Source organism: Dendropsophus ebraccatus, chromosome 6 (assembly GCF_027789765.1).
Source record: "Dendropsophus ebraccatus isolate aDenEbr1 chromosome 6, aDenEbr1.pat, whole genome shotgun sequence".
Classification (NCBI taxonomy): Eukaryota; Metazoa; Chordata; class Amphibia; order Anura; family Hylidae; genus Dendropsophus; species Dendropsophus ebraccatus.
In genome coordinates this window covers 104691423-104711069 of record NC_091459.1, presented here as the reverse complement: position 1 = coordinate 104711069, position 19647 = coordinate 104691423, and the positions used below count along the sequence as shown (strand labels likewise).

Sequence of the window (19647 nt, the reverse complement as noted above, 5' to 3'; positions counted from 1 at the left end):
TGCCACACGCTAAGATAATTCCCAGAAGCTTGGACAGATTTTAAACAGAAAGAAAGCTAAAAAAAAAAAAAAAAATACATATTTTTGGAATGAACAGTGGAGAATTTTCGCTCGTTATGCCAGTTGTGCTTATTGCATCTTGAAAACATGAGTCTTGCGCCGGTGGCTATAAAAACACAAGTATTGCATAACATGGACCAAAACAGCATCCTTCTTATTCAGCCTCTTTCGATTACCAAATTGACAACTTTTCAGGATAGGGGTGGGGTCCTGGAGACTTGGCAGGAAAAGACATCATGTGGTTACTTCAAATTATACGCTCAACAGGGAGGGGACTGGGAAATCTAGAGATAGATACTTATTGCCCAACTTAAGAATAACTAAATAGAGGAGAAAAAAAAAGTAAACTAAATGAGGGATCTATCAGTGTTATCTCTCACCACAATGAAAAGTCAGTCGTAACAATAAAAGGGTTAAACCGTTGACAATCAAGGGACAAGGTTTGAGATACCTGCGTAGCTTCTCTTTCTACTGTTTGCTATGGGCATGCACTGACGTGCCACTAACTGCAGGAGGGCCAAACTTTGGGCAGGACGGTAGAACAGAAGCCCCGAGGGGAGTGGGATTTGGGTCATTACTTTAATATTCAGCACCACAGGCCTGAAGACGGCTTTGCTCCTCCAGGAACAATAGGGCTCTGTTTTATTCAATCCGCTTATCTGGACAGAGGGGAGCAAAGTCCAGTGGAAAACAAGCACCCACTCCCTCTGAAATGCACAGAAGACATGCAACTGGTCCCTTTTCTCAGCACTTATATGATATACTTCACATATATATTGCGAAGACAGAGAAGACAGTAAGTGACTCGTAGTTGGAAAAGAAAAAATCAGTAAAACAAATGAGAATTGTTTTGGCTCCAAACCATGACCCTTATGAAGTAAAGAATGAGGCTCAGCATGACCCCTGAATTCTGTTAACATTGTATTTTGCTGGAGATTACATAAGTCTCACCAGGCTTTCATAAGCTTAGCAAAAACTATTAAGCAAAAAGAAAGAGAAAAACACAGAAAAAAAAAAAAAGAAAAAAGGGAAAAAATAGTGCTCAATATATCCAGGTGAATAAAATGGCATGCTAGAGACACTGTTAGGATCTTGAATCCATTTAAGACACATCTCTAATCTCTATAGCCTTGGTAAACTGTGCTAAGATTAACACCCTGCCCCCTAAGTACAGCGCAAAAATGTAAGGACTGACACTTAGTTACAACATGTGAAATCATTGCTCCATTGACACTCTTACCAAGCAGGCAGTAATGAGACTGTTAATGGAAAATAAAGCGCACCTACTGTGCATAACTAATCATTGGAGGGGGAAGAGCCTCGCGTACACCACTCCCTCACTGGCATAACCTAAGAATGGAAGGACCAATCAAACATGAGGCCAAAAAAGGCCAGCCTCCTGATTTATAACTGCAGGAATGTGGGTAATGACTCCAGACCCAGCAAGAGCTCCCCCCATAGACTGAGAAGGAGCGCGTCACTAGACTGGAAAGCCAAGTCACAGTGATTGGAGACCACTGAGAAGGTGACAGCTAGAGCACAAGTGCACCAACAAGCATCCTGAGACTAGACTGCCTGAGCAGATTGGAACGTTATTCCCAAGAAATTATACTCCACAGAAATTGCAATATATAATCTGGAATTCAGGAGGAACACTTACCTGAAATATTTTTTAAAAGAAAAGCCAATTCCTGGGATTTTCTTCTCCGCTGACACGCCCATCCCATCAGGTAAGAACCTTTGACTGATGTATAAATCCAAGATATGGCAGAACTCTTTGTAAAGCGTGCTGCTTCTCCATGCGGACACAACTGCTATCTGCCGGCGATTCCTTACACTACTGTTTTTCTTGTAGTTCCTATCACATGACAGTCTGCCCGACAAGGCTTTTAAAGCTATCTAGCCTATGTCCGCTTGTGCGGGGCCAAAAGAAAGGATTAACAGTAGTACCAGTGTGTATAAAGCCCCCTGTGCCCCTCACTCATTCAGTGCAGATAGCCAACACATGCTGACCATGTGATGCCTCCTCTAGTGAATTGAGCTTGTGTGCAAGCTCAGCCATCGGGTCTAAAAACTCTGGGTAAATCTCTAGAAATCTTCAGATTAACCTCTGGGGGTTTGGTTCAGAAGTTTCATGGTTAAGAATGAAACTCACATCCTTGCAAAAATGCCCTATCGATAACTAGCTCCTTCTAGCCTAGCTGTATTACCTTGGTGTAGACAACTGGCCATCATCAATGAATGGATAATCTGTTGTCATCCATTGGAATGGAAAATATATGCAATGCATGGCCCTAACATAAGTAGACCCCTTTATGCTTACGTGTAAGTCTAATACTTGCCTGCATCCAATAATGTTCACAGCAGCGAGAGTTTCTTTTCTCGCTCAGCGTGACAGAACATGGTATTTGGTTAAACTAATGTCACACTGTGACAAGAATGCCGTTGCTTCAGGCAAACAGAGAAAGGATTGGGCTCAGCGCACCCAGCAAATGGCACAGGCAGGAACGTTGGTGTCACGTCCAGGTGAATCCTACCTGCCGTCCAATGCATCCCAAAGTGAACAAAGCCTGGATATTTTCCCGCAGCGGGACATGTCACATGAGCATCATGATGTGTGCGTCTAAAAGCAGCTTACCCCTGAGCGTGAAATCATAACACAAACACTCTTTCCCCCCCTCCCTCTCTCAGTCTGGCAAGCGCTCAGGACACCGGGGTTATACAGGCACAGGCCCCTGCTTGCCTTCAGGGAATAGAGCCAGAGTCAGCTCAGGTGCTTTTGGATGGAGGGGGTGGGAGGTGGCCACAATAAAGGGAACAGTGAAAGTTAACATTACACGCCATAAGCTAGGCCTCAGAAGTAACAAGTGGTTGGGACATCCATGTGTATTACACTGTCCATTTTGCTCAGGTTGGTCACGCAAGAGGACGCCACAGCTAGCAGGTGCCATCGTTTACAAGCCTCAGAATACGCATTACCTTCCTTCCCCCTGGATGCTGACATTTCAGTGACAAGGAATACACGAGGTGCATCAGGTTTCTGACCGTCTGAAAAGTAAGTACACCCCAGTCTTGTGCTGATCATATCCAGTTTATATCTTTCTTGTAGAGAGCTAAACTTTGGGGTCAGGTGACTTTGCAGGAGTAATACGGTTATTATCTCTATAGGCAGCATGCTGTATCTGTATGGCATCTAGTAGTATTATAGCGTAATCGTATTCTTGACACAAATTGGTTTTCATACCCTGCAGTTGTATAAGCAGCAAATAGTAAGCGTTCAGGTCACCAGCGTGTCAGCTGCACAGACATTACAACTAACCTAACCGGATGTTTGTGGGAATCATACATACTATGTGAACTTGCCTTGGGCAGAAACTCCATTGCAGCAAACGCTGGACCTTCATGTAGTAGTATAGATAATTGTAATTGTCCTTATCTGTGATTTTTTTATGATTGCCTACAGCTAGGATGCTGTGAAAAAGGGGTAAAGCCAAAGTTGACTTCTGCCTTATAGATTCTGATGCAGGTTCCATCATAACTGCTGGAAGAAACATTGTTGCATGCAGAGTGTTTTCCAGTTCGAATTGCGGAATCCGACTGATCCCATTATAGGTTAATGGGGTCCATCAGGAGTAGTTGTTGTCCACTAAGTTAAGAATCCACAAGTGTCTCATTTTTATTATTTATTTATAAAACACCCTTAATTCCAGAGCGCATTTTTGGTATTCTGCTCCTATGATGGAAAACAGAAAACCTGAAGTGACAACCCTAGTATGAACCCTGCCTAAAGAGGGTATCCAAGCAGATAGATAGATAGATAGATAGATAGATAGATAGATAGCTACACATTGACTTTGGTCAGGTTGAATACAAAATATCTTAAAGCCGCTTGGTATCTATGTGCCCAATGTTTATTTGTTACTTGGTTAATCCACCTAGAATGTACTACTATGCCGTAGTACTAGCTGAAGTATGTTATAGTTTTATATAAGTAATATACTTTGTATTTCATTTATTTCACCTAAGACCAACGTCAGGCTCATGGACATTCCTTGATGCGGTCTTGTTCTTTTTTCAGTGGTGCTGCAGGTCAGCACAGATCGGGAAGAGGATTCGCACAGCAGGTCCCCGAGATGTACTCTGCTCAACTCTTGTTCCCATCGACTGGTAACTAAAGATGGACACAGCACCATTAAAGCTGTTGGGATCCAGGGGCAGGGATTGTCATACCTGCGTGACATTTGGGGGCTACTGCTTGACATGCGCTGGCGCTGGATGATGTTGGCCTTTGCTGCTTCCTTCCTGGCACACTGGCTCCTTTTTGCTGTTTTTTGGTACCTTTTGGCTGAAATGAATGGGGATCTGGCCCTGGACCATGATGCCCCACCAGAGAATCATACCATCTGTGTAAAGTACATAACTAGCTTCACAGCAGCCTTTTCATTCTCTCTGGAAACGCAGCTCACCATTGGATATGGCACCATGTTTCCAAGTGGGGACTGTCCAAGTGCTATTGCTCTGCTAGCTGTACAAATGCTGCTTGGACTCATGCTGGAGGCATTTATAACAGGTCAGACATTCTCACCTTATCCTATAAAATCTAATATATGTTGTAATTACTAAGACTTATATCACAACCTTATCGGCACAATTTTCACGTATTCCATATCTTTTTAACAGGTGTTTTTGTGGCAAAAATTGCAAGACCAAAGAATCGCACGCCATCAATTCTATTTTCAAGGCTGGCTGTGGTGGGCAGTCCAGAGGGAAAGCCATGTTTGATGTTCCAAGTGGCAAACACACGCCCCAGCCCACTGACCATGGTCCGAGTCAGTGGAATTCTCTACCAAGAGAGGGGGGATGGACAAATCCAACAGAGCAGCGTTGACTTTTCCCTGGACAGTCAGAATGGCAGCGTGGAGTGCCCCTTCTTCTCCTTCCCTCTCACATACACTCACAGTCTCTCTCCTGGCAGCCCGCTGGCGGCTTTACTACAACGGGAAACTCTATCTTCTTCAGGTCACCTGGAGCTTGTGGTCTGTCTATCTGCTACTCAGGAAGGCTCAGGTGAAATTTGCCAGAGCCGTACTTCTTATCTACCCAGTGAGATACTTCAAGGACACCGATTTGCACCGTGTCTAACACGCCGGCCTGAAGGAGGATACCGCATCTGTATGGAAACATTTGGCCGTCCACTGCCCGAGTTGCCACAAGCCTCACACAGACAGTCCTACAGAACTGAGCTGGAAGTCTGTGCTAATGGGCAAAGAGGGGACACCTTTCAAATCTGCGAGACTGGACTTGGAGAGTAAAATTATTCACACCAATGACTTTCCTTAGTCCCTTCAGCCATCCTCATTCCGATAACTATGCTGACGCTTCTCCAAAGGAAATTCACACAGGATATGAGGGTGCTATACTCAAGGCTCTTAAAGACTGGTCTGTTATACCTTACTAGAGAACACCAAGCTCTGTAGCCCCAACGTTACAACAGGGGTCTGTGGGACTCTGCCCACTTGCTAATGTATAACTGTAATAAAGAATTGCTCAGGGGAGTGACAGCACTCCAAGAAAAAGGCAGAGTGGGCTTAAGAGACAGCCGTGAGCTGACAGTGGACTAGCACTTATAAATGTACAGCCAAGCAAGTCAACTCAGATGCTAAAGTGCAAATGATACAATGGACACATTTGGGAAAAAGGCAAGTCAGGTTGTTTATACGCAGGAAGGGTTTTGTTTTTATCAGACTGTCCTTTAAATGTGGAGTGCACTGTATTTAGGAATACAAGACGGCCGATACACTCACACAGCGTAAAGTGCAAGAGGTACACAGTAGACGAGTGCAGGTACATTTATGTAGTGAAAACACATGCATGCTTTCTGGGCACCCACTAGTAAAGTAGTACACATCTGTATATGATAAAGACAGGCATATAATACACTCATGCAGGTAAGGAATATGCTAAAGTACACACACACACACACACACACACACATATGCACAACCTTTTCAAAGAATCAGACTTTGCACTTTTAGCAATCGCTGTACTAATCCTTAACAATTCCTAGCTGGCAGATTATGATGGCAGAAGAGGGCACGGACCCAGAAATGGCAGGAAGAGTGAAAGGGACTGCAGAGAGGCCGGCCATGCAACTCCCATTCAATATATTTGTGACAATAAACGTGTATAAATTGTGTGCTTCCAGTTAGTTCCCTGCTGCTGGTCAGTGTGTGAATGCAGAAAACTACATGGTGATACATGAGTAATCACAGCAGATGGCTGCCCAGTATAGGTATAAAACGCAGGCAATCCCTATACTAAATGCAGCGATGTGTGTATGCAATGTGTCAATGATAAAACACATGTATTGCTAGATACGGATTAACTAGACAAGCAACAACTATGCAGAGTTTAGACGATATTGGCCGTACGTGATCAATGGCAATGAGTAAAAGACGTACCATGTCTCACTATGAGAAAGTCTTTCACAAAACAATCATTTGTGTCATAGCTGATACAAAATCAAGGACTAGAGACTTTCAACATTTGCAACCTTGTCATCTTTTCATGCTTTGCCAGTCCGTTCACTAAGTAAAGGGCCACAAGTACCAAAATAGTTCCAATCATTTTGGTTGAAATTCAGTTTTGATTAACCTTAGACTAACATGTATGGTGTATGGATAGCTTAGTGTGTGTTCACATGTTTAGATTTTTGATTGTGGTTATTGAATGCAATATTTGTCCTTAATATATAATCAGCTCCTGGCTTTGTATTCTGTAAGTGCAACTAAAAACCTGAAAGTGAAAGTATGAACACACCCTAAAGACTAAACAGTCTGTGTACTTCAGAAAACAAGACATAACTAACAATTTAATTGTGTACAACTAGTCAGTCCTCCGGAGCATCAGCTAGTGGAAGGAACCTTCCAATCGGGATATTAAAGAGACTCTGCCAGTAGGTTAAGTCCTATCTGAGGGCAGCATAAACTACACACACTGAGAGGTCCTTGGTATTGATGAGGGCCTGCTCTCTCCAGCCACATACTTGCAGCTGTCTACAAATAATGTGTATAGGCAGACAGCTGACAAACAACAATCGGTTGGCAGAGTGAGCGCCATGACTCTTGTTCTCCAGAATCTAGGGAATATGGATAGACAGAATGATGGAAGTGATACTAGTTCTGTTCAGCATTTCTGTTATTAGTTTATGCTGTCCCCAGATATCCAATGACAGAGTCCCTTTAAATGGGTTGTCTGAAAGATAACCCTGTACATATGGACAGCATATACCCAAACAGGGAAGCAAGAACATCCAACCCCCCTCCCGCTCATTCCATCCCTCCTTTCTCATGAGCCAGAAAAGAGATCTGCTCTGACATACTAGAGCAACCCTTATATTACAAGGATGGCCACTTATTTAAATACCATGCACGAAAGACTACATCTCCTACAACAGCTCTCTTCACGGGGAACAGCTGTTTGCCAGGGGTGCTGAAAGCAAATCGCCCTAGGGCTGCAATCTGAAAGGGGTTGTGAATCTGTGAGACTAAATTCACACTCCAAACTGCTGAAACTATTAGACATTTGTTTGGCCATGGTAACCATCATATATCTTTATTATTCCAGAACATCAAAAAAAAGTTTTTATTTTTCAGTGTTAAGAGTCAAAGAGGCTTTCCAAAGGTCCTGACCTCCTGCAAGTTGCGGCCCTTCCTTACTTCCCCTCTCACCCCTGACCCTGCTTGACAGTCTCTCAGGCCTCTGCTTCCAGTTAACTGAAAATCAAGCAGGGCTAGGGATAAGAGGGGGGGGGGGCAAGGAAGAGTCACGGCCTTCAGTTCAGGAGCTTGAATAAAAGTGCTTTTCTACCATATGGAAGTCCAGACAGATAAATGAAAGGCACCATGTGTCTTCTTGTCCTAACAGCTATCTTGTCAGCATTGTGAACACCAAGTTGCAGCTGACAGATTCACTTTAAAGTTTTAAATTATTACAGGAACTTGTGTTATATAAATAGTAAAATGTATAAAATTTGTGCAGTTGCACAAAGCTGCACTACAAACAGAACAGGAAGTCTCAGCTTAGTTTAAGAGCTAGGGATGAGAAAAAAAAAACGGCAAGAGTTCAGGATTTTTCAATATAGATAGTAACTTGGAAAATTACCAAATATTCCTATAAAATGTTTAATGTTTTCTGATCACACATTCCCTTTAGGGTAGCTTCACACGTACCAACTCGGCTAGGTCCTGGCAGATCACTGTCAGTACATGCACGCAGCGGTCTGAACGTGTTGCCCTGCCGCAGCCACTGATTGGCCGGGCGGGAGAGCAGTACGCCGGGACCCCGTGCAGCGAGGAAAGGTAATGTATACAGAGCGGGAGCCGGGCGGCAACAGAAGGGGTTAAGCGGCCGGCAGAATTACATACACGCAGCGGTCGTTCAGACCGCGGTGTGTATGTAGTGAAAGTGATCTGCCAGGACCTAGCCGACTCGCAGCGTTATTAACGCTGCGAGGCGGTACATGTGAAGCTACCCTAAAGGAAATCTGTCAGGTATCTATCAGGTCCAGAGCTGCAGATAAAGGCAGATTTTATTTTTTTAATCAACTAAGACAAAAAGGTGGCAGTTGTTTTATCTCCTTTTCACCTATCCGCCTCACGTCCGCAGCTCTGTACCTGGTACGGAGCCGACAGATGTCTACAACATAAAATCAGACAAAGTCTTACCTGGTTCTTTTCGCGCTGGTTTTTCAAACCGCCGATCTCCTCTGATAGAATATAAAGAGACAAAATTCAGACAGGCAGAAAATCCCTTTGCAAATGGCATGCAGTGGTGCAAGCTGTTCTTTCTACTAGGTCATCCTCACATTAAAGCTGCATACAAGAAAAAGCACAATTTTTTTTTACAGGCTTCCCACTTAACACCATCTGGATAGCTACAGTCCATTTACAGTAGACATGTGTATTATGGGTTGGGACAGTGACAAACTACACAGATGTAAAAACTGAAGTGCATATTAATACATGTATGGATTTCAGATAACCCATCCCCTCCTATAACTTGTCTCTTTAAGAGAATACTAACATTCCCCTTGATATGACAATGCAGAAGCATCTTTTCTTATGACTCTACATTGTGCTGTTGTGCTCTTGAAGTACATGAATAAAGTTATTACGCCTCTTGTCAAAGAGGTGTATCCATAAAAACAGATTGTCCATTCAGAGCTGACAGCATCAGGCAACCTGGGGACACATCCTGCTGATACAGAGAACAATAAAACTCAGCTGTCAATGGATCCATTTATTTTAAGAACATGAGAAATGTATCATGAGTAGTGAGCTCAAGAACAAGAGGACACAGTCAGATTAGCTGTGGGGAAGATGAGAAGCAATGTGAGAAAATATTACTTTACTGAAAGTAGTAGATGCTTGGAACAAACTTCCAGCAGATGTGGTTGGTAAATCTACAATAACTGTAAACCTGCCTGGGATAAACCTATATATATCCTAAGAGCATAAGAAGGAAAATACTGAAAGGGGGGACTAGTTGGACCAAGTGGTCTTTTTCTTACGACATTCTTTATGTTTTTATCAATGCAGGGGGTCTTAATAAAAATGTAATTAAAAATGTAAAAAAGGGTTTACTAAATGGCATGTCAGAAGAGAGGATGGCTGGTATTTAAAGGGAACCTGTCACCCCCCGTGCCGGGGTGACAGGCTCCCGACCCCCCGTTAGAGCCCCCTATACTTACCTAATCCCGCCGGGTCCCGCTTCTGGAGGTGGTCGGGTGATGAAGATCTCAGCCGCTGCAGCCCGGCGCGCGCGCTGAGAGAGGAGTCCAACGCTCATAGAGAATGACGGAGCGCTGGACTCTCCTGTCATTCTCTATGGGTGTTGGACTCATCTCTCAGCGCGCGCGCCGGGCTGCAGCGGCTGAGATCTTCATCACCCGACCATCTCCAGAAGCGGGACCCGGCGGGATTAGGTAAGTATAGGGGGCTCTAACGGGGGGTCGGGAGCCTGTCACCCCGGCACGGGGGGTGACAGGTTCCCTTTAAAATTAAGCCAAGAAACTTTAATGTCACATTATTAACCACACTCACCGTTCTTCCCAACTCTGTGACCTATGCATTTCACGGGCTCCTCGGCCAAAGCCACTCTCTATTTCATCAAAACTTCTTTGGTAAAACCCACCTTCTCCTCTTCCTCTACCTTTGAGATAAAATAAAAACTAAACATTAAAGATAAAATCAAGCAAAGACTTATGGGATTTACACTGCGGGTCTTTTTACACAGCCCAATATGGTGCAGTGCAAGGAAGCAAGTGAGCACCAATCAGCGGCCAGGCAGCACAAACAATCAATATTATTTGTGCTGTCATTTGAATGTATTGCTAGATAGATGGACAGATAGATATTTTTTCTCCTCAGGGAAGGACTATAATGTACCCCGGAAAAAAAAAAAAAAAAAAAAAAAAAAAAAAAAACAGAATGTGTGTCTAGTGGCAGTCTGCACAAATAAGTGGCTGAATAGACATTTCCATTAAAGTGGTACTCTGGCACTTTAATATAATGCTGCCCAAGGGTTAGCGGGGGACCCTGAGAGACCACAGGAGGACACAAGGACAGAATTGGGGGGGAGGGGGTAAAAAAGTGATGTTTATTATTATGACAGCATTTTATTTTGAGTTTTTAAGTGGCCTTTAAGAAAAAAAAATTTTTTACCTTTATCTTTACACTCAGATTTTAAATATTAAATTAACTCTTCAATTGTATTTGAACTACAAACCAAGTGAGTCAGAATCACAGAAGTGGCACATATATTTCCATTATATGTTTTTGCATATAGGACCCACTCCTCGTTTTGGCTTACAAACTTTCATGCAAGATACAGAAATATGAAAACATCCTTAGGGTGCGTTCACACCTACAGGATATGCAGCAGATCTGCAGCAGATTTGATGCTGTGTTCAGTTATTTAAATGAAATCTGCTGCAGAAAATCTGCTGCAGATCCTGTAGGTGTGAACGCACCATTAAGGACTTACAATTGCTGCAAAGCCTCTCTAAACAACTCTCCATACCTCTACATCACAGTACTAGTATAAATATAAGGATATAGAACTATATGCTCTTCTTCATATGCTGTACTGGTTCCCCTCATCTCATAAGTGGATTGCAAATATTTCCTTCATGTGGACACATTAAAAAAGTAAGAATATATTGATGAAACGTTGTGAAATGAATGAAAGCAGTGTACCATAAAACAAACTACCCTCAAGCAATGGAAAATACTTCAACAAAATCTCATCCCAACCCTGAATAGATCAATTAAGACTCATGATATGAAATGCCGCAGCCAACTAGAGGACTGAAAAGTCTCTGTATGGTCACAACAGTAGTGCCAATGTGAGGGATTTGTGCTGTATCTACCACAGAACACGCTGGTCAACTATCTGACACAAAGGGATTATCCGGAGAAATATCCTAACATATAAAAGCCATTAGGGTAAACAAAAACATCAACACATCCGATGCAGTTACCCCCCTGACAGTCCTTGCTACTGTTCTTGGGACAGCAAACAGGATATGGACAGAAGGACGGGCAGTGTTAGAATAGCCCCTGCAGGGGATTGTCCGATGGTAAATACATGTGGTGTATGTTTTTCTGAAGTGTTAGGCTATGTTAACACACAGTATTTTCGCAACCAAAACCAGGAGTTTTGTTATTTTAAAACAATGGCCGTTGTATTGAAATAATGGTATTTGCCATTAAATGGCTGCCATTCACTAAATTGTCACAGTGTGTAAACATAGCCTTTCTGTGTTTTCAATCCACTCGTGGTTTTGGTTAAAAAATACTGACTAAAATATTGAGCAAAAATACTGTGAGCGCATAGCCTTAAAAAGTTTAGTGGATTTTTGTGCTATTAATTAAAAATAAAAAAAAGACACATTGCTGTTTTTCCTATTTTCCCCAATATCACAAAAAGATTACTAATGTAAAAACAAAAATAAAGCCCAAAGCAAAAATATCTGAATACTTGACTAGAGGAAACTTTATAGCTTTTAAACTCAAATGCTAACTGTATCCATTTACAACCAGCAAAATATGATTACCACACTGAATTATAATAAACGTAACTAAGAACCATAACAGGATTTTATGTTTTTAACCTTTTTTGTAGAATCGGACCATAAGTAAGCTGCGCAAGATTGGGTAAAGGTAAAAGGTCATGAGGTTCAAATCTATATTTAGAAAATCTTAAAATTTGACATACCTCGACCTCTGGAGGAACTCCGACCTCTAGGAGCCCCTACTACTGTTCCTCCTCCTCCTCCACCACCACCGCCCCTCCCCATAAGGCGCAGCACAGCAGCACTGTTGACAGACATTGAGAAATTTCTCTGTTGAAATAAAAAATTAAAAACAACTTGTTAGAACATAATATTAGCTATAGAACCACACACAGAAAGAGTGAGTGTGTGTGACATATATATATATTATTCCCACTTGAGGTAAAAAGCTGCCGGGGTATAAATGAATTATTTTATCAGGAAAAATCCTTTAACCCCTTCAAGACAGAGCCCTTTGATGGTCGGATGTTCGGGTCAAATTAATGCAATGTTCCTCCCCGCCTTTTAGGAGCCATAGCGCTTTCATTTTTCCATTTTTTGCGCCATGATCTCTAGTGTTTATTAAGATCATATTGGTGTAAGAAACATTTTGATCGCTTTTTATAAAAAAATTTCCGCACGCTACGATATACAATATGTTTATTTATTTTTAAAAAATATTTTTATTTTTGTAATGGGCAAGGGGGTATGTTAACCTTTTATTGGGGTGGGGGTGGGGGGTTAAAAGGTTTTTTTTATAACTTTTAAAAACTCATTTTTTTAATTACACTTTTTTTTCACACTTTAAAACATGCAATCATTAGATTGCATATACTGATCTATGGCCTGCATGGCTGCAGGGGTCCCGATCACCCAGTGACAGAAGCTTGTTCTGTAACTGAGTACCTTAAAACGATGAGATCGCTATAGATCACTGCGTTTAAGGGGTTAATGGCAAGCAGCTGCGGGATCGCATCTGCCTGTCGTTACCCTTGGCTCCCTGGACTCTGATGTGAGCGGGATCGCTCTCACTGCAGCAGTCCCGCACACATCAAAAGCTACTTCAGTCAGGAAGGTATATATACATTCCTACTGCTTGGGGTATGTGCTGTAGGATTGTATATATACAGATTACTGACAGGAAAGGGGTTAAACAGAAAAAAAAAAAACCTTGCTTGGGTGTAAAATAATAGAATACAGCATACTTACCTTCTCAAGTACGGCACTCAGATCAACCCTGATGCCTCCGTATGTTTCCTCTGATGACACGCTCTCCCTGTTGTCTACCTGTTTTAAAGCCACCACAGCCAATCAGGATGCAGTGGGTTCAGACCAGCGCCAGATTGAGAAGAGTGCGCCAGCCGGGGAGGTAAAAAGAGGCACCAGGATGGATAGGAGCACCGGTGAGTATAGTGTATTTTCTTACTACACACCACAGGAAGCCTGTCATTTTTCATTTTTGTTTACAATATTCTTTTACAAACCGGAGAAACCAAATAACCTGGCAGTGAATGTGGCAAGTCCCTCACTGCTTCCGCTTGGTCTGCGGGCAACCTTGGCGGAATAAAGGCTAATGTTTTACTATAATGGCAAATAGTGCAGAGCGAAAACTATTTGCAGCAGTCACACGGGATAAATGTTACCCTTGCAAATAAATCAAGAGCTGTCCATGACCCTTAGACCTTACCTGCTCCTCTTCAGTAAATGGAACAAGTGCCAAAGGTAGTAGGGGCTCCTCTTTCAAAATCGGAAGAAACTCTTTGTCCTGAAGATCTGAAGGAACCTAGAGCATAAAGAATTCCTAGTTACATCCATGCGTTTATATCTTTAACAAAAAGCATAAGCTGTAAAAGGTTATGTCCAGTTCTGCTCTGCTGTTATTTCTATCATTTTAAACCCCAACTTTTACAAAAAAAAAAAAAAATCTCATTGCAAAAGGAATGCAGGTTGATAAATGTTTGAGATGGAAAATTGTTTTACACTTGGTCTTGCTTCGCTCACATTTTCACCATGGTTTGATTAAAAATTCTGTTATGAGGTATCTTACACTAATGTCAGCAGTAGTAATGCACTACTGGGAAATACAGCTGCTTTCTGATCACATGATAACACCAATGCTGCTCAAAGAGAGTGAGGAGAGCAGCGCTCCAGAGGTATAAATAAGTAGGCTAAATGGGTAAAAATGGCAACAGAGATACGCTTTAAGGCTGGGTTCACACTACGTATATTTCAGTCAGTATTGTGGTCCTCATATTGCAACCAAAACCAGGAGTGGATTAAAAACACAGAAAGGATCTGTTCACACAATGTTGAAATTGAGTAGATGGCCACCATATAACAGTAAATAACGGTCATTATTTCAATATAACGGCTGTTTTAAAATAACAGCAAATATTTGCCATTAAATGGCGGCCATCCACTCAATTTCAACATTGTGTGAACAGATCCTTTCTGTGTTTTTAATCCACTCCTGGTTTTGGTTGCAATATGAGGACCACAATACTGACTGAAATATACCTAGTGTGAACCCAGCCTAAAGAGGTTATCCAGTTATCCATCCATGGCATGGCAACATGGCAAATTTCTTCCAGAGACAACACAACTCTTGTCTCCAGTTCGGGTATGGTTTGCACTTAAGCTCCATTCACTTCAATGGAACTGTGGAGCAAAACCTGCAACCAAACTGAAGAGAAAAGCATAAAGCCGAAACATGTCAACAAAGTGTCCCTATCCCGTGTACGGTCTCAGATTTGTTGAATAAAGAAGTCGTATTTTATACCACCTGAAGTGCTGGACTTTACTTCATGAAACTGGAGACAAGAGAGGTAAGTAGCCATGTTTTTCTAACCTTGGATAACCCCTTTAAAGGTTTTATCCAGGAATAGAACAACAAAGACAAGTTTCTTAAAAACCGGCACCACCTATGTCCTAAGGTTACATGTGATATTACAATTCGGTTCCATTCACTTCAATAGAACTGAAAGAAACTGGAAGAAAGCAGCTATTTTCTCATCCTGAATAGCCCCTTTTAGTTAGGAGACCACAAGGCTATTGTAAACAGAACTGCATTTTGGCATGTCCATGGTATCTTTTCATACATTGTCCCTAATATTGTGGGTTTTCGATGATAAATTTTGAAGACTTCCAAAGTAAAAAATTGGTGTTTACATCCCGAACAATCATTAGAATGAGCTGTGAAACGCATGTGGCTGTGTGCTTTATTTCCAGTCTTGCTGCAATCTCTGACATTGCAGGAGACTGGTTCCATCGTACATTTACGAAGGCCAGCTCCTGTAGTAAGACAGAAGGGTGAGGAGTGAGGCGCACAGCCGCACAATAATCCCAGCTCAACCTAATGATTCTTGGGGGTCTAAACACCAATTTGTGACGTTTGAAACGTTTTTGGAAATGGCAACTATACTTTCCACCACAAGTGATGAAAACCCAGGCATCCCAGCTGTAGCCCACAAACCTCCATAAAGATAAGAGTTAACGTTGTAATGCTCTCGCTTTGTGCGTTCTCAATATTGACTATTGGATAGATATAGAACAAGGTCAGCCTACAGTGGCTCAAAAAAGGGCAGCATACTACTACAAGTCTGTATCCCAAGTATCAGAAAAATGCTGTTCCACTGATAGGTGCAATGAAAGACTACAGCCATACATATGAGTCTTCTGTATTTGCGTAGGCCGTGCATAGACAGCAGCCTCTCAGTCACTATAGTGAACAATGTCACCATAAAAACACAGGACTCCTAAATATGGCTGCATTCCTACTTTGTCTCTATTTGCTAAAGAGCACAAATGTTTGGAGTCATTTGGCTACTAGAAAGGACCTGTAGCCCTCATAGGTTGCCTTTATGTAGGTTATAGCATTCTGCAGCCAGATTGACGTTAAACCATACCCGTCACTATGAACTGCCACATGCTCTCTACAGTTCGACGTAGATACATGGAGCTCATAGTGAAAGTCACCCTTTAAGGCCGGAGGGATGGATTCTGCAGGTTCAAAAGACAGTCAGGTAAATTCCTGCTCATTTAGCATGTGACCATACATTTGCTTCCAGACAGCTTAGAAGGATTTCCACACTATCAGGTAAAGGATTAAATATATTTTCCTGTAGTATTTTTCCACTTTTATTTTGAAGTATCACCAAAAAAATAATCAGACTATACCACCATGGCACATTCTTTGCAGGTGCGGGAGAAGCTGTGGACATGCTGTAATATTTGTTCCAATCAGAGCTGATCTGAGTTTTATTAGATCCAGTACCTCTGACCTAAATACTGCTCCCTGGAGATTAACAGAAAACAAAATGGATGTGTTTGTACCATAAAAGGCATCAACAAGGATTAAAATGCCGAATGAATGGGTTAATGAAATCTACAAGCCTACAAAGAATCCGTATTGTTATATATTTTAAAGCATACCTGCCACACTGAAGAACATGTCCCTGATCAGCAGAATAAGTGGGTGACCCCCCCCCCCCTCCCCAGCTCTTTGCCTAGGAGACAATGCCGGCCCCATAGACTTGCATTAGGAGTTTGTCCAGGTCCCAGGTTCTGGGTTAGAACATGATAAGTGTGTATGTACTTCACCCAGGTTGTTCTCCTGATCACATGCAGTCTGAACACTCACATGCAGGCCTATAAAACTTTTGATGTGTCTTTATGACACATCAAAAAATTTTCAAATGACAAGGTACACTTTAAAGTGACACTGTCACCCCCTTTGTGCATTCTGACTTCTCTACACAGGTGTAAAGGGTAAATTTAGCGGTTTTCATACCTTATTTTATATCATACGTCATGGTGCTTGTTCAAGTAAAAAGTCATCTTTTATCAACTGCAGATTATGTTAAGTGGGCGGGGCCTCGCGGCATAAGCGCCACTTAGCTCCGCCCACAACATCCCTGTTGGTCCCGCCCCCTCACCAGCCATTGGAACAGGCTAGCCTAAAGGCTAATGGTGCGTTTACACAGATTTATCTGACAGATTTTTTTAAGCCAAAGCCAGGAACAGACCAGAAACACGGGACGGGTCATAAAGGAAAGGCTGAGATTTCTCCTTTTTTAAAATCCATTCCTGGCTTTGGCTTCCAAAATCTGCCTGATAAATCTGCCTGTGTAAACGCACCATAAGTGGCGCTAATGCCACGAGGCCCCGCCCACTTAACACAATTTTCAGTATATAAAAGATCACTTTTTACTTGAACAAGCACCATGACGTATGATATAAAATAAGGTGTGAAAACTGCTAAATTTACCCTTTACACCTGTGTAGAGATGTCAGAATGCACAAAAGGGGGTGACAGTGTCATTTTAAGGATAAGTTTTTGTTACTTGTTTTAAGCTGGCCATGCACAAGATGAAAGTCAATCATTTCAGATAATAGGATTTCCCTACAAATGACACACAATACCATTATGCAGGATAAGTTAGTTTGTATGATCGGTGGGGGCTATGAATCCGCTTTATGGGGCTGCCACTCTCTGGTGGTGGTCAAAGCAGTCAGACCCCCCAAAAATTATACACACATCGCCAATCCTGTTCATAGCGACCAAGGAGGAGAATCAGTGTAAAAACATTTTCTGGCTGTTGCTTTTATAAGAACGTCAATCACACATGGCTATACGATTTTTTGGGCAGCCAAGTTTCTGTAGTAGACGGTTAGACATGGCACACAGTGAATAAAAACTTGAAAGACTAACAAAAAAAATAAAGTAAAAAAGTGGCAATATTTTGATCAAGGCTTCAAGCATCTTAACCCCTTCCTGACCAAAGGTGATTAATGCACAGATGTCCAGGTCAAACTGAAGTAATGCTCCTCCTCGTCTTCTAAGAGCCATAGCACTTTTCCCCCTACAGGGCTGGTTGGGGTGTAATTTTTTGCGTCATTATTGTTTTTTCATTATTTTTATTTAAATCAGCAATCCTGGTGTTTTTTTTCTTTTTCTCATTAACGCTGTTTATCGTGCAGGAACAATATTGATACATTTTAATAGATCAGACAATTCTGCACCCTATGAGATTATATATATATATATATATATATTTTTTTTTTTATTTATTTATTGGGGCATTTTTAGTGGGGGGGGGGGGTTAAATATGTTTTAAAACTTTATTTTTTTACACATTTAGAATTGTAAATAAAAGTTCCTTAGGGGACTTACATATGCAATGCTCTGATTGAATATACTGATTAATGCTATGCCATAGCATAGCATTCATCAGTATTATAGGTGATCTGTACATAGAGTTTGCCCTTGAGCAGACACTATCTACAGATCGCTGATCCAACAGAACCGAGGTAAGTGGTTTACCCCCGCCTGTCGGTACAATTGATTTGGACCCCCGCAGTATGGTCCCAGTCAGTCAGTGACAGGTCCTTGTCCTGTCACTGACCACCTTAAACAACGCAATCTCTGTGCATCGCAGCATTTAAAGTGATTAATGACAGCTAGCTGTGGGACCGCGGCTGCCTGTCATCATTCCCGGGTCTTGGGACAGTTATGTGTGCAGGGCCGATCGCATTGAAACAGCCCAACATACTTAAAAACCCCTTCAAAGTCGGGGTATGTGCAGCAGGAATGTATATAGCCGTTTGGCTGACGTGAAAGGGTTAATTACCCAGGCTTGTTTGATATGCTATTGTACTTTCTAATAAGCACCCACGGAACTAGAGTAGGTGTGTTTTCTTTGCCCTGGGTTATAATAGGTTGTTGTAGACAAGACTGTAACCAACAAAAGCAAAATGATGAAATTCCCCAACACAAAAGAAAGTAGACAAGTCAGTGTTACGGAATGCTTTTTGTGGTGGACAAAGTTTTGTGAGGTCATCAATATAAACATAAACCTACAACTGAATAACCATAAAATGCAGACATGACACATGGCTGGCTTACCTTATTGTCCTTTATATAAAGTGCTAGCATCTCTTCCCGGCCGTACCGATAGTCTGCAAGTTTATACTTTGGCAATGCTGGGGAGAGGGGTGGGGATATAACAGAGCCCCCACTTGACAAAGCCCTAAGCCTATAAAAAAAAAATATAAACATGTGGGACATGTCAGTACAATGCAGTACCCCTACATGGCACTAGTGAGCAAGGGTAAATATAATACCCAAGTCAACCACAAGCAACATGATTAAACTAATTATTAATTTTACAAAAAGAGTGGCCTCCCTGGGCTGATTACACATTACACTAGGACCTCATGAACTGTAGATTTTTTAAATAATTAAAAAAAACAAAAAAAAAACTAAGATTGATTCAAAGTGACCTGAAGAATAATTACATCACATACACAAAAAGCCACAGAGTATCCAGTCATAACTATACACTCACCACTCAGGGCCAAAATTCAGGGTCTGAGTCTCAGCTGTCATAATGCTTTCTGTTTCCTTTGTTTTTACAAGAGAATGAAAATCTGAAAGAAAGAAAAATGACTGATGAGAAGAAAAAAAAACATTC

At 41.8% G+C, this 19647-nt stretch overlaps 2 protein-coding genes across 2 annotated transcripts in view; one reads left to right on the top strand and one right to left on the bottom strand.

The window, feature by feature from the left end:
- The window catches only part of GIGYF2 (GRB10 interacting GYF protein 2), an 85748-nt gene that overhangs the window by 51706 nt on the left and 14395 nt on the right, over positions 1–19647 (bottom strand). Inside the window, exons 2-7 of the mRNA XM_069975514.1 lie at positions 19522–19603; positions 19080–19209; positions 13863–13958; positions 12340–12466; positions 10164–10272; positions 8787–8827 (exon numbers count right to left, since the gene is read on the bottom strand). Of these exons, the coding sequence (XP_069831615.1) occupies positions 8787–8827; positions 10164–10272; positions 12340–12466; positions 13863–13958; positions 19080–19209; positions 19522–19562 (544 nt within the window). The 5' untranslated portion in view covers positions 19563–19603. The remainder of the gene's footprint in view (positions 1–8786; positions 8828–10163; positions 10273–12339; positions 12467–13862; positions 13959–19079; positions 19210–19521; positions 19604–19647) is intronic.
- On the top strand, positions 1021–6252 carry KCNJ13 (potassium inwardly rectifying channel subfamily J member 13). The gene is made up of 4 exons (XM_069975513.1): positions 1021–1790; positions 2972–3115; positions 4139–4630; positions 4741–6252. Coding segments are annotated over exons 2-4 (1125 nt in total). The 5' UTR covers positions 1021–1790; positions 2972–3114; the 3' UTR covers positions 5373–6252.